At 40.1% G+C, this 13,991-nt stretch overlaps 1 protein-coding gene across 3 annotated transcripts in view; it reads right to left on the minus strand.

The window, feature by feature from the left end:
• ERICH1 (glutamate rich 1) overlaps positions 1 to 13,991 on the minus strand; it is a 109,482-nt gene that overhangs the window by 8,623 nt on the left and 86,868 nt on the right. For all 3 annotated transcript variants that reach the window (XM_073336183.2, XM_073336185.2, XM_073336184.2), the window contains 2 exons: positions 5,642 to 6,016; positions 1,694 to 1,888 (listed from right to left, as the gene is read on the minus strand). In XM_073336183.2, coding sequence (XP_073192284.2) covers positions 1,694 to 1,888; positions 5,642 to 6,016 — 570 coding nt within the window. The remainder of the gene's footprint in view (positions 1 to 1,693; positions 1,889 to 5,641; positions 6,017 to 13,991) is intronic.

Below are 13,991 nucleotides of genomic sequence, written 5' to 3' on the forward strand. Positions count from 1 at the left end.
TCTATTGCAGTGGTTCTCAACCCGCGGCCTATGGGCCAACTGTGGCCCAATCGGCACACAGCTGTGGCCCATATGACATCCTCAGGGCCATAAAGGTAGTATTTTTATACGGTGTGGATGTGGCCCACATAACACAAAGAGCGGCATATGCTGCCCACAATGATAAATAGGTTGGGAACCTCTGCTCTATTGTAATAATCTTTGTATAAAGTATGCCTTGTAAAGTATCATTTGAAAATTCATACTTTGCTGGTCAGTACTGTCCTGGTAAAATATGTGTGGCAACATTGTGTGTGAGGTTATAAGATTCCCCTGTATGATGTTGTTAACATATGTTCCAAACCCCACAGCCCTGCCCAGGCAGAAGTCAGGTCTGGCCTAGACAAAGGAAGGAATGTATGCCTCCCTTAATTTGCATTTAAGCAGTGAAGAGAGTCATCGAACAGGGAGGGAAAACAAAGGAAGTTCAAACAGGTGAAAAATACCCAGCAGGGAATATCTTTCCACATAGACCCTTTGTCTCCTGCGTCTCAGCTGGAAATGTTTTCCAAGAGGGGAACTGAAACTATAAAAGGGAAGGAAAAACACTACAAGGGACCCCTCTCTCTGCTGGCCCATCTTATTCACTACATCTGAAGAGACAAAGGAAGCAGCCATTGGACTCTGGGAGCAGGGTCTTGACCTAAAGAGTTTGGCCTGTAAGACTGCTGAAACACGTAGTGAGAAAACAAACTATATTAGATTCAAATTAAAGTTAAGTTAGGTACCAGTAAGCTTTTTATCTCTATTTTTGTTGTAACTACTTCTTTCTTTGTAGTTAATAAACTTGTTTTATTGGTTTATCTCATCCAGTGTGTTCAAGCTGAAGCATCTGGGTAACTCCATTTGGGGTAACAAATTGTGTGCATATTATTTCCTAAAATGAGTAACGGACTTAATATATTTGCATTGTCCAGGAGAGGACTGTGCAGTACAGGACACATTTCTGGGGGGAAATCTGGGAGTAGGACTGTGTTGGTGTCATCCTGTGGTAATTTTTAAGACTGATAAGAATCAAAGGTGTGCTTGGCTGTCTGCAGCACACACAGACATAGCTGGGATTGAGTTCCATGCTGGAGGCTGTTTGTGAGCAGTCTAGGTTGGCGGCTACAGCAGCAAGACACTGGAAAGGACACCCCAGGTTAAATGGCAGGGATGACACAACTACTCATTCATCTGAATTGTACCTTGATAGGTCACAACTACCACTATCTTACTCATTACTTTTCAAGATTCTTTAAAGCACTATACACAATGGTATAAGTATAGTTCACAATACTGGTTTCTTATTCTAAGCATTGAGAAGAAACAGGGACTAAACCTATTCAAATAGCTGATCTCTTCCTATGCAATTCTGAGAGCCTTCACCTCTCACTAACTTCTTTGAGAGCTGAGGACACTCAGCACCTTACAGTACGAGTCACTATTGTGGTTTCATATCAGTCACAACTCTTCCCCCCGACAAAAAGGCAAATTAATGTCTTCCCCGTGAAGAACGATGCTTTCATAATCTAGTAATAATCTTACTTTCACCATTGTGTAGTTATTTAGTTACTGTTTTGTCCCTGTATGAGAATCATGACAAATTTGAATATTTGAACATTTCTAAATGTTGAGAAGAACATCAGCAGTATGATGAGTAAACTGCACATACCTGGCAGCATCATGGAATGTTCTTGGAATTGTTCCAAAATGCCCTTCAATCTCTCAATATCCTGCAAAAGTACAAGGGATTTCATCTGATGTAGAAGTGTCACATCTGAGGAAGCCATGCTGTGAGATTCAAGATGTTGTAAAATCTCTTGGACAGTTGCTGAACTTATAGCTGAATCCAGGCATTTTGATTTAGCTGAACAAAGAAAGCCAAATAAATTTAGGAACTTTCTCCATGTTTATTGAAAATTTGTTAATTACCTTTACTTTTAAAATACATTTCCTTCCTTTTTATTTACACTTCCTTAAAACCAATACCATGTTGTACTGACATGCAGCCTGTTTCTTCTTAACATGATGGGTAGGAAGATGCTGAATATGAAAAGTAAAGACGACGCCAATAGGACTACCAATGAATTGTGAGGAATCTAAACTCGCTACCTAGCTTTTCTAATAAAAACAAATTGTGATTTATGATAAAGTAGGAAGGACTAAGGAAAAAACTGTACTATAGTCAAAGCAAGTGTCTGTGTACAGTACCACGCACATATTTTTATGGATATACATATACAGAGAGAGGGTCTGCTGTAAAGCTTTTTGGGAGACAACTGATCAACTTATTCCTGTATATTAATATTTATGCTTTGAAAATATATATTATAGCATACAATAAAACTAGAAAGGAAACTATGATTTCTCATACTGTGCTGTTGCTTCTCCTAACTTCTCCAATGCCAGTACCTTTGAATGGTTTGTCCCTATAACCCCCTCAAGACAGGCTTTCTTTAAAGTTAGCTTTTCTAATAAAAACATTTTTAAGTGATGTGTTTAGATTCCTCCTAATTAATCTTTCTAACAGAAATATAAAGGTATAATGCAACGTGGTCATTGGTAAATCATGCTGAAAGCAGTGGCTTCCAATTTTATCTAAAAATGGGGAGGGAAGTGGGGTACCCAATGAGAAAGATTGTGATAAAAGCAAACAGCATAATTTCAGATCTATATATAAACCCCCATTTGTCTAACAGGCAAGTCAGTCATACCGTGATATGTAGATGCGACATCTAATCCATAACATAGATTTGCTTTTGCCTGACAATTTCTCTTTTGTGAATAACCAGGTCCATGTTGGGTTTACTGTCTGCGCTACAGTTTTGGAGTTAGGGCCAATCTGTCAATCACTGACAGAATTTAGCTTTGCCTATTTTGGAAACTGACAGTCTGAATACTTTTTGTTAGAACTGTGCAGTCAACACAACTATGGGAAAGTGAACAGGATTCCATTCTGGCTCAATGAATTGTTAACTAAGAGTCAAATTCTACTCTCAGGGTACATTTGAGCTGGGAGGTGAGTGTCTCAGCTTGTGTAGATATACCTGCAGTAGCTCTGCTCGAGCTAGCATGCTGAAAATAACAGTGTAACTGGGGTACCATAGGTAGCAGCTTGAGCTAGCTTCCCGAGTATGTATCTAAGGTGTCTGGGTGGGTACACAGGTCTACATGAACTGTGAATCACAACTCCCTGCTCAAATTTAGATACACTCCTAATTACAACAGTGTAATTCTAGAGTAACTCCATTAAGGTCAGTTGAATTACTTTTGATTTACACTGATTTAAACAAGAGCGTAATTTAGTCATAAATTCTAATTGCAAAATCTTTATTACTGATGACAATATATGAACCTGAAAAACGGTGTTTGTCTTTCATATAACAGGCTTAGGCCTGGTCTATGCTGCCACTTTACAGCGCTGCAAATTTCTTACTCAGGGGTGTGAAAAAACACCCCCCTGAGCGCTGCAAGTTTCAGTGCTGTAAAGTAGCAGTGTAGACAGTGTACCAGTGCTGGGAGCCACACTCCCAGCACTGGCAGCTATTCCCTTCATGGAGGTGGGTTTTTTATAATGTGAGCAGATCTCTCTCCTAGTGCTGGTGCCACGACTACACAGCCACGTTAAAGCGTTGCTACAGCAGTGCTTTAACGTTGCTAGTGAAGACATACAGACCTGAGATAGAGTAGACATCTTTTTACATGTAATCTGAACAAATTTTATCTGAAAATCATTGAGGAAAAAATAAATATGAATTCCCCAAATGCCATTTTTACAGTCATTTTTCAAAGATGTTCTATACCTTAAAGGTGAATTTTATGAGACTGGGGTCCAACAGCTTTGGCTTACAATAGACACTTTATATGCAGGCAAACTATTTAAAATTCTCCACATAGTTCCACCAGGAATGTCAAAGCTGTGAGTTGTGAAAAGGTGACATTACATGTCCTAGTTTTAAAGCTATGTTCTGGATCCCAACAATGTAAACAACAGTATTTTGCACTTACAAAGCATGTTCCATTCTTCATTATACTAAATTGCTTTAGAATATGCACAGGGAATCACTTCACCCATAATTAAAATCACTTCACTCATCACTAGTTACTTCTGAAGTGGATTCATGACAGAAGCTCCATAGAACAATACTTTAATAGGACAAGAAAATAATATTGTCCACTTGAAACAATAGGGATGTGCCTGATCCCAGTCACCTGAATTAGAATATAATAGGACATCAGATCTAACACCTTGATAGTCTTTTGAAGGGTGCTACAGCATCTTTAATTGCCACAGGTTACTAAAACCTGAGTTATGCATCTCATCCACAAGATCCTTAGGTCCTCCAGTAAAGCTCCTACTGCTTCCCCATTTTCTCTGGGTGACTGGTGAGTTGGCAAGTCATTGTAGCTCTCCCTGTACATCACAAATGAATCAAGAACAGTGGTACTTGTGGCACCTTAGAGACTAACAAATTTATCTGAGCATAAGCTTTCATGGGCTAAACCCCACTTCATCGGATGCATGCAGTGGAAAATACAGTAGGAAGATAGATATCTATCTATCTATCTAGAGAGATATCCACACACACACACACACACAAACACACACACACACACACAGAGAACATGAAACAATGGGTGTTATCATACACACTATAACGAGAGTGATCAGTTAAGATGAGCTATTACCGGTAGGAGAGAGAAAAACAAAAACTAAAACAAAAAACAAACCCCTTTTGTAGTGATAATCAAGATGGGCCATTTCCAGCAGTTGACTATTTCCCCCATGTTTATTTTTCCCCCATTCTGTTCCTCACAAGTTCTTGTCAACTGTGGGAAATAGCCCATCTTGATTATCACTACAAAAGGGTTTTTCTCCCCCGCCCCCTCCTGCTGGTAATAGCTCACCTTAACTGATCACTCTCATTATAGTGTGTATGATAACATCCATTGTTTCATGTTCTCTATGTATATATCTATATATAGAGCTATATATAGATATAGATATCTTCCTACTGTATTTTCCACTACATGCATCCGATGAAGTGGGTTTTAGCTCACGAAAGCTTATGCGCAAATAAATGCGTTAGTCTCTAAGGTGCCACAAGGACTCCTGTTCTTTTTGCAGATACAGACTAACACGGCTGCTACTCTGAAACAAATGAATCAGACACTGGAGAAGGGGGAGGAGGAGAAGGGGGAGGGGAGGTTGGAAAATAAGGACAAGAAAACTCAGATTAGAACAGCAATTACTTCTGTAATTTGAATGTTTCTGACATCAAGCAATTCATCTGGATGTTGATTCACAGAAGAAAAAAAAAACAATTTGGATGATTTAGCACTTTTTACCGAAGGTTCACAAAATGCATGACAAAATATTATACACATTTTAAAGATGGGGAACCAGAGATCTCATCTTTTACATCTGTGCACCTACTTGCATATTTAGAGACCTAAAAAAGGGAACTGAGTTTTAGAAGTGCTAAGCACTTGCAACCCTTACTGACTTCAATGCAGTTATACTAGCAATGGATATAGCCCATTTTATATAGAAATAATAAGCGTATTTTTCCCTAATTTCAAGCTGTTATTGTTACTGGAAAAAAAGGTTGATACATACTGTCAGCAAAATAGATTTCTTGTGTTGCCTGCAAGAAGTCCAGAATGCCATCTGCTTTTTCATATATGTCTTTAAAGTCTGCTCCTTCACTGTTGTCCTTCTCAGGCTGATACGTAAAATCCACACCAGTGGTTTTTGTTAGCAAGCCAGCTGCTCTCATCTTTTCTTTTTGTCGTTTCTTTTTCATTTTCCTCTTTTTGTTTTTGCTTATTTTTCTGCCATCTGTCTGCTGCAGCTGTAAATTATCTTGAAACAGAGTCTCATGCTTCCCAGATTCTGTTTGTTCTCCATGTAAATTATCAGGATTTCCAACACTGTTCTTTCGTTTCGTCCTTCGAATGCGCTTTCTCTTGGGTTGTCCGCAAGAATCCTCCACTGTAGGTTTAAAAGAGGGATATTAACCACTTCCCCCCCCCAAATTCTGACATATATAGATACCCCTAATCTTACTCTCTTTCCTCAGTGTGGCTTTCAGTATTACGTATCACACTTCTTGAGTCCAATTGGTCCAGAAAAAGAAATGGCCTTACCCACTTTGTCTTTCTAATATCCTGGGACTAACAGAGCTACAACAACACTGCAAACATCTCCTTGAATGCATCAGACAGGAAGGCCAGTGTCTCTCCCCTTCCACTGCTGATGGAGACTTCTTTTCATCCCATTGGTATGAAAGGCCTTAAGACTCATGGCCATATTAAGTATGGCCCTACTCAGGGAAGAGGACAAAAAAGCATCCCACCCTCGCCACGCATGGGGGCACAACATAACGATGGTGAAGCTTCTGCTAGGCTACCACTGGTGGCTGATAACAGAGCCAAGACCCCACCCATCTGAACACCAGCTAGTGGAGCTGATCAAGCACAGAAGAGCATTGTGTGCAATATCCTAAAAATGATTGATGGAGCCTCCTGTATGTTCCAACTGTAGGGCTGTGCCTGAAAGGCACAACTTAGTTCTCAGTCTTTGGCTCTTTCCTCTTCTCCATTTACACCACTGATAGCTTTGGCCTTGGACATCACCTTTATGGGGAAAGACATTTAAGGTAACAATGCCCTTGACTCACAATTGCTGATCTCTCTCACTGCCTCTCTTGTCTGTCATTCCCTGGCTATAACACCATAACTTCCTGACTGTTTCATTTTTTAAAAGGCTGAAATGTCAAGGGGATGAAGTCCCTCCTTTGGCTTTCATGCTCCTTTATTCAGAGCTTAGCTTTGTACCCAAACCAGAACTCTGACATCATCCATAACACCGAACTTGCCTCCTCTCCCACACATCTCCTCAGAATGCAAGTCTTGCCTGTTACTACCCACAGAAGATTGCCAAAATCCACCCTAACGTTGACTGTACTGCTGCTGAAATCCTTATTTATGCCTAAAATATTTTTCTGTCTAATTAACTGCAATTCTCTTTTATGGTCTAATGACATCCTTACTCTCAAACTTCAGGGGGCCCTGAACACTGCTGCCATTCTACTGTCTCACTTCAGAAAGCAAGACCACTTAATCCTTATTATCCTTTATCTTCACATTCTGAATTCAACTGAAAACACAGGTTCTGATTCTCTGTAAGCTAGTTTTACACCAGTGTTACTCTGTTGAAATCAAAGAGTTTCTCTACATCATTACACCAGTGTTATGCTAGTGAATCAGGTCCACACTCTTGGTTGCTCTGCACACTTTGTCCGCTTGCCTCTGACATCCACAATTTGTCTGGCCCTCCAATCTTGGCCTCTATTTTCTCAGTAATTGGGGACTTTTCATTTGTGCTTTCATTCGACTCTTCTGTCTCGAACTCAGTTAGCTCTAGCCACTTTCTCTCTTTTACAACCCTCAATTCCTCTTTAGCTATGGATGACTCACTGCAAAGACATTTTTGATACCTTCTATGAAGGAGGCTGTGGAGCATTTCACATGCATGACATTTGAGCTAAACATCTTTATGTAGGATTTTGACATATGGGATGTAGGAAAAATACAGTCTGTAGTGCTGGTGGAGTAAAATATGAGAGCTAAAGGCAGGGATGAATGGGGGAAGAAAATATAAACAAAGCACCAATGTTGCATTTTAAGATCTACATTGGCCTTGACTGGATTAAGTTGGTAATAATAAGTAAATCCTATGGTAAAATTTGATAACTTTTCTTCTCTGAGATTACTTAACCGTCTCTTTACATAAGCACATCAGTTTCGGCTCATGAAAGCATCTGTAACCTGTTTCAGCTGCCAAATGCTCCAAGACATTTTTAAGACAGCCTGAGACCACTAAGGCTCAGGGCAACAATTTCATACCGTGGAGCAAGGCACCCCCAAAAGGCTTGAAACTGCCAAGAAAATGTCTCAAAAGGGAGGAAAGGGCTTAAGATAATAGAAATTTTGAGTCAAGTCCAAAGGTTTTCCTATCCTTTGTAGCTCAGGACAGCAGGAGGTCTGGAGACAGCAGGGTGAGCAGGCAGAATGAACTGATTCTTCTCATGTATACTGGCTCCCCAATGGTGTACTTCCATTGATTTCAATGGAGTCACACCTGATTTACACCAGTGTAAGTTAGAGCAGAAGCAGAGGCAGCATTTTTATAAGGTGTACTTAGTTCTCTTCATCTTTCTTAAGTTAAGCTTCCTGTCCTCTAGTCATTTCTTGTGGGTCTTTTCTGAACATCTTACAGTGTTTCTACATTTTTCTGGTATTAGAGTTCACAAAAGAACTTGCCACTTTGTTTGATTACTCCATGGTACTCCCTGCTGGCCAATCAGATATTGTACCACTGATATGACGCTCAATGGCAGAAAAAAATCAGTGTTGATAAATGCAAAGTAATGCACACAGCAGGAGGGAATAATTTGAAAAACTCAATACTAGGCTCTTAATGGACTGTATCAACTGAAGAAAAAGACCTGGTCATCAGTGTGGACAGCTCAATGAAGATCTTTGCTCAGTGTGCATCACTGATAAAAATAAATAAATAAGAATGTTAGGATGGATAAGAAATGGGATAGATAATTGTTAGCATATAGGTCTGTTTGTTAGCCTGGGATTGATAGCCTAGTCTTTTGATACTCTTATACCAAGAAGTTGCTGAACCGACTAGAGGGGATGCCATTTTAGATTTGGTCTTGGTGAGTAATGAGGACCTCATAGAGGAAATGGTTGTAGGGGATAATCTTGGCTCAAGTGATCATGAGCTAATTCAGTTCAAACTGAATGGAAGGATTAACAAAAATAAATCTGCAACTAGGGTTTTTGATTTCAAAAGGGCTGACTTTCAAAAATTAAGGAAATTAGTTAGGGAAGTGGATTGGACTGAAGAATTTATGGGTTTAAAGGTAGAGGAGGCCTGGGATTATTTTAAATTAAAGCTGCAGAAGCTATCGGAAGCCTGCATCCCAAGAAAGGGGAAAAAATTCATAGGCAGGAGTTGTAGACCAAGCTGGATGAGCAAGCATCTTAGAGAGGTAATTAAGAAAAAGCAGAAAGCATATAGGGAGTGGAAGAAGGGAGGGATCAGTAAGGAAAGCTACCTTATTGAGGTCAGAATATGTAGGGATAAAGTGAGACAGGCTAAAAGTCAAGTAGAGTTGGACCTTGCAAAGGGAATTAAAACCAATAGTAAAAGGTTCTATAGTCATATAAATAGGAAGAAAACAAAGAAAGAAGAAGTGGGACCGCTAAAAACTGAGGATGGAGTGGAGGTCAAGGATAATCTAGGCATGGCCCAATATCTAAACAAATACTTTGCCTCAGTCTTTAATAAGACTAAAGAGGATCTTAGGGATAATGGTAGCATGATAAATGGGAATGAGGATATGGAGGTAGACATCACCATATCTGAGGTAGAAGCGAAACTCAAACAGCTTAATGGGACTAAATCGGGGGGCCCAGATAATCTTCATCCAAGAATATTAAAAGAATTGGCACAAGAAATTGCAAGCCCATTAGCAAGAATTTTTAATGAATCTGTAAACTCAGGGGTTGTACCGTATGATTGGAGAATTGCTAACATAGTTCCTATTTTTAAGAAAGGGAAAAAAAGTGATCCAAGTAATTATAGGCCTGTTAGTTTGACATCTGTAGTATGCAAGGTCTTGGAAAAAATTTTGAAGGAGAAGGTAGTTAAGGACATTGAAGTCAATGGTAAATGGGACAAAATACAACATGGTTTTACAAAAGGTAGATCGTGCCAAACCAACCTGATCTCCTTCTTTGAGAGAGTAACAGATTTTTTAGATAAAGGAAACGCAGTGGATCTAATTTACTTAGATTTTAGTAAGGCGTTTGATACTGTGCCACATGGGGAATTATTAGTTAAATTGGATAAGATGGGCATCAATAGGAAAATTGAAAGGTGGATAGGGAATTGGTTAAAGGGGAGACTACAACGGGTCCTACTGAAAGGTGAACTGTCAAGTTGGAGGGAGGTTACCAGTGGAGTTCCTCAAGGATCAGTTTTGGGACCAATCTTATTTAATCTTTTTATTACTGACCTGGGCACAAAAAGTGGGAGTGTGCTAATAAAGTTTGCAGATGATACAAAGCTGGGAGGTATTGCTAATTTAGAGAAGGACAGGGATACCCTACAGGAGGATCTGGATGACCTTGTAAACTGGAGTAATAGGAATAGGATGAAATTTAATAGTGAGAAGTGTAAGGTCATGCATTTAGGGATTAATAACAAGAATTTTAGTTATAAGCTAGGGACGCATCAACTAGAAGTAACGGAGGAGGAAAAGGACCTTGGAGTATTGGTTGATCATAGGATGACTATGAGCTGCCAATGTGATATGGCTGTGAAAAAAGCTAATGTCGTCTTGGGATCCATCAGGAGAGGTATTTCCAGTAGGGATAAGGAGGTTTTAGTACCGTTATATAAGGCACTGGTGAGACCTCACCTGGAATACTGTGTGCAGTTCTGGTCTCCCATGTTTAAGAAGGATGAATTCAAACTGGAACAGGTACAGAGAAGGGCTACTAGGATGATCCGAGGAATGGAAAACTTGTCTTATGAAAGGAGACTCAGGGAGCTTGGCTTGTTTAGCCTAACTAAAAGAAGGTTGAGGGGAGATATGATTGCTCTCTATAAATATATCAGAGGGATAAATACCAGAGAGGGAGAGGAATTATTTAAACTCAGTACCAATGTGGACACAAGAACAAATGGATATAAACTGGCCACTAGGAAATTTAGATTAGAAATTAGACGAAGGTTTCTAACCATCAGAGGAGTGAAGTTTTGGAATAGCCTTCCGAGGGAAGTAGTGGGGGCAAAAGATCTATCTTGCTTTAAGATTAAACTCGATAAGTTTATGGAGGAGATGGTATGATGGGATAACATGGTTTTGGTAATTAAATAGTCATGGTAAATAGGCCCAATGGCCTGTGATGGGTTTTTAGATGGGGTAAGATCCAAGTTACCCGGGAAAGAATTTTCTGTAGTATCTGGCTGATGAATCTTGCCCATATGCTCAGGGTTTAGCTGATCGCCATATTTGGGGTCGGGAAGGAATTTTCCTCCAGGGCAGATTGGAAGGCCCTGGAGGTTTTTCGCCTTCCTCTGTAGCATGGGGCACGGGTCACTTGCTGGAGGATTCTCTGCTCCTTGAGGTCTTCAAACTACAATTTGAGGACTTCAATAGCACAGATATAGGTGTGAGGTCTTTTTTTAGGAATGGTGGGTGAAATTCTGTGGCCTGCATTGTGCAGGAGGTCAGACTAGATGATCATAATGGTCCCTTCTGGCCTAAATATCTATGAATCTATCTATGAATCTATGTGTAAACAAAGGACAAAGACACTGTGATGTTGCTTCTGCCTAGTCAGATGGATCTGTTAGTACAATGGGAATAGATAAAAGCAGTTAAAATGTTACTCAGAGCACACTTTCAGATTGCCTCAACCCCTATCTCAAGGCAAAAATCAAGCAACCAGTCGGGAGGGGCAAAAGGGGGAAGGTATAAAACACTACAAGACCAAAGAAATGCCCGTTAATGACCAGAGCACAACCTCACTCCTTACCCCTCCCATGGGGTAAAAGAAGATGTGGGATGAAGAACCCAAAATGCAACATGACCCTAAATTGTAAGGGGTGGGGCTGTGGGCATGCATTTCCGGTATAATGATGCCTTCTGAGGAGCAGGGGATGAGACACTGGAAAACAAGGCTCTGCAGCGTCAGAGTTATGGAACATGTTTGCTGGAAACTAACCCCAATAAACATTGCATTGTCTACACTTCGGACTCCTGGTCTTCTGCTTTCTGTCTGCATGACAAGAACCAGGGGAGAAGGTGAAGGGAAAGCTCTCTCACAATAATAGTAAAGAAAATAGTATAAAGCCATTGTATAAATCAATATCACTTCCTTTTCTGCATTAGTATGTTCAGTTCTTGTCACCCCATTTTCACTAGAATATAGCAGAATAGATGGGAGTTAGGAAATAGCAACAAAAACAATTAAGAGAATGGAAAAATCTGGAGAGAGACTGAAAAGAGTGGGACTATTTATATTACAGCCCAGATGAATAAGAGAGGCTATGATAAAAATATATGAAATAAAGGAATTATAGGGAGAAGAAAAATCATGTTACATAATACAAGAACAAGGGAACATTCAATGAACTTGAAAGATGAGAAATTCAGAACGGAGAAAAGTAAATATTTTTTTCCATAAAATGCACTGTGGGCCTGTGGAACTCATTGACACAAGACAATATTGAGGCCATGACCTTGCAAAGATTAAAAAAAGATTAGCTATTTATATGGACAGCAAGAACAACAGAAATATCGAGTTATATTATATAATAGAAATATTAAAAAATAAATAAGAGTATTGGACATTATATAGGCCCTCAGGCTGAGGGTATAAGCCAGCCTCTAACAGCTGTTGGGGTTAGGAAGAATCTCTGTCTGAGGGAAACATTAGCCCACAACTGCCACCACAAGTTTTCTTTCACCTTCACTGAAGCATCTGGTCCTAGGTATTGTTACTGTGCTTATGAACTATTGGCCTGTTCCAGTATAGCAGTGGTCTCCAAACTGTGGGGTGCAGAAGTATGTTCGTAAGGGCACAGAGGGGCCTGGGCCAGCCCCCACAGGGGGCGAAGAGGGAGGGCCACCCAGTCCCACTCTGCCTCCAGCCCCAGCTGTGGCCTCCTGCCCCACTCCCGGTCCCCATTGCGGCTCCACTCCCATCCCCAGCTGCAACACTGACCAGGGCTCCCAGCCCTTACCGCGGGCCCCAGCCGTGGCACCACACCTGGCCCTGGCTCCCAACCGTAGCCCTGCTTTTGGCCCCAGCTCCCAACCATGGTTCCCAGGGGGGACACGGACAGGTACCATTATGGGTAATGGGGGGTATGACAGAAAAAGTTTTTGGATCACTGCAGTATAAGAATGCTTATGTCTTTATACTCCTTGCTTGCCCATCAGGATGTGTCATATCACATGCATTGATCCCATACATGAGAAATTTAGGGTCAAATTTTGCCATCTTTACTTACTGACTGATTTCAAAGGGGCTCTCTGAGAAGTAAGATACTACTATTTAAGATGAGTCCAACATATTAGAATCTGACCTCTCCTAATTAGCAAAACTCACCAGCTTGCAATACATATTCAAATTTGTGAGATTCCACTGTAAATTAATTTTGATTGATCCGTTGCACCATATATCAGTTTGTAGAGCTACTTGGATTCTTTGAAAAATTCAAGTGACATAAATTTTGCTCTAATAATAACTTCTTGCTATTGATTCAAGAAGTCTGTTATTTCTGAGATATTAGTATGTTCTAAGAATGTATATTGTATAAGCAATTCTAATAAGAACATGTTAAATGTGTAGTTAAATGGAATACAATCATAAAGACATCATAAACACTGCTCCTGTCTGAAATAAAGGGGTCAGATCATTAATATTCATTAGGATGAATGGATCATTTATATAATATTCATACATTTGAAGCCCAGTTTAGGTCTTCATGGAAAAATAGAAATGATTTTAAATAGTAATGCTTTTCTCTTGCATACTGACATTAATTGATATTCTTATGCATCGATCCCCATGGCATCTGGCCACATGACACAATTAAATACAAACTTGCATTTCAACTGTACACACTAGGCCTGACAAATACTCCCCATTTCTGTGTCTTCCCCCTGGCCCAACCATAAGGAGAAATTCATTGACAGCAACTGAAAAGATGTGTCTCGTACTGCCACCTTAATGCCAGCAAACTGTCTCTGGTGAATCAACGCATCTAAATAATCTCCACTGAAACACTTAACTTTCACTCCCACATGGAGACTGAGTAAATGCACAGTAGCTGGCTTCAGTCACTAGGGAAAGAGATGGTGCCTAAGGTA

The sequence above is a fragment of the Lepidochelys kempii genome, chromosome 3, assembly GCF_965140285.1.
Source record: "Lepidochelys kempii isolate rLepKem1 chromosome 3, rLepKem1.hap1, whole genome shotgun sequence".
Taxonomy (NCBI): Eukaryota; Metazoa; Chordata; order Testudines; family Cheloniidae; genus Lepidochelys; species Lepidochelys kempii.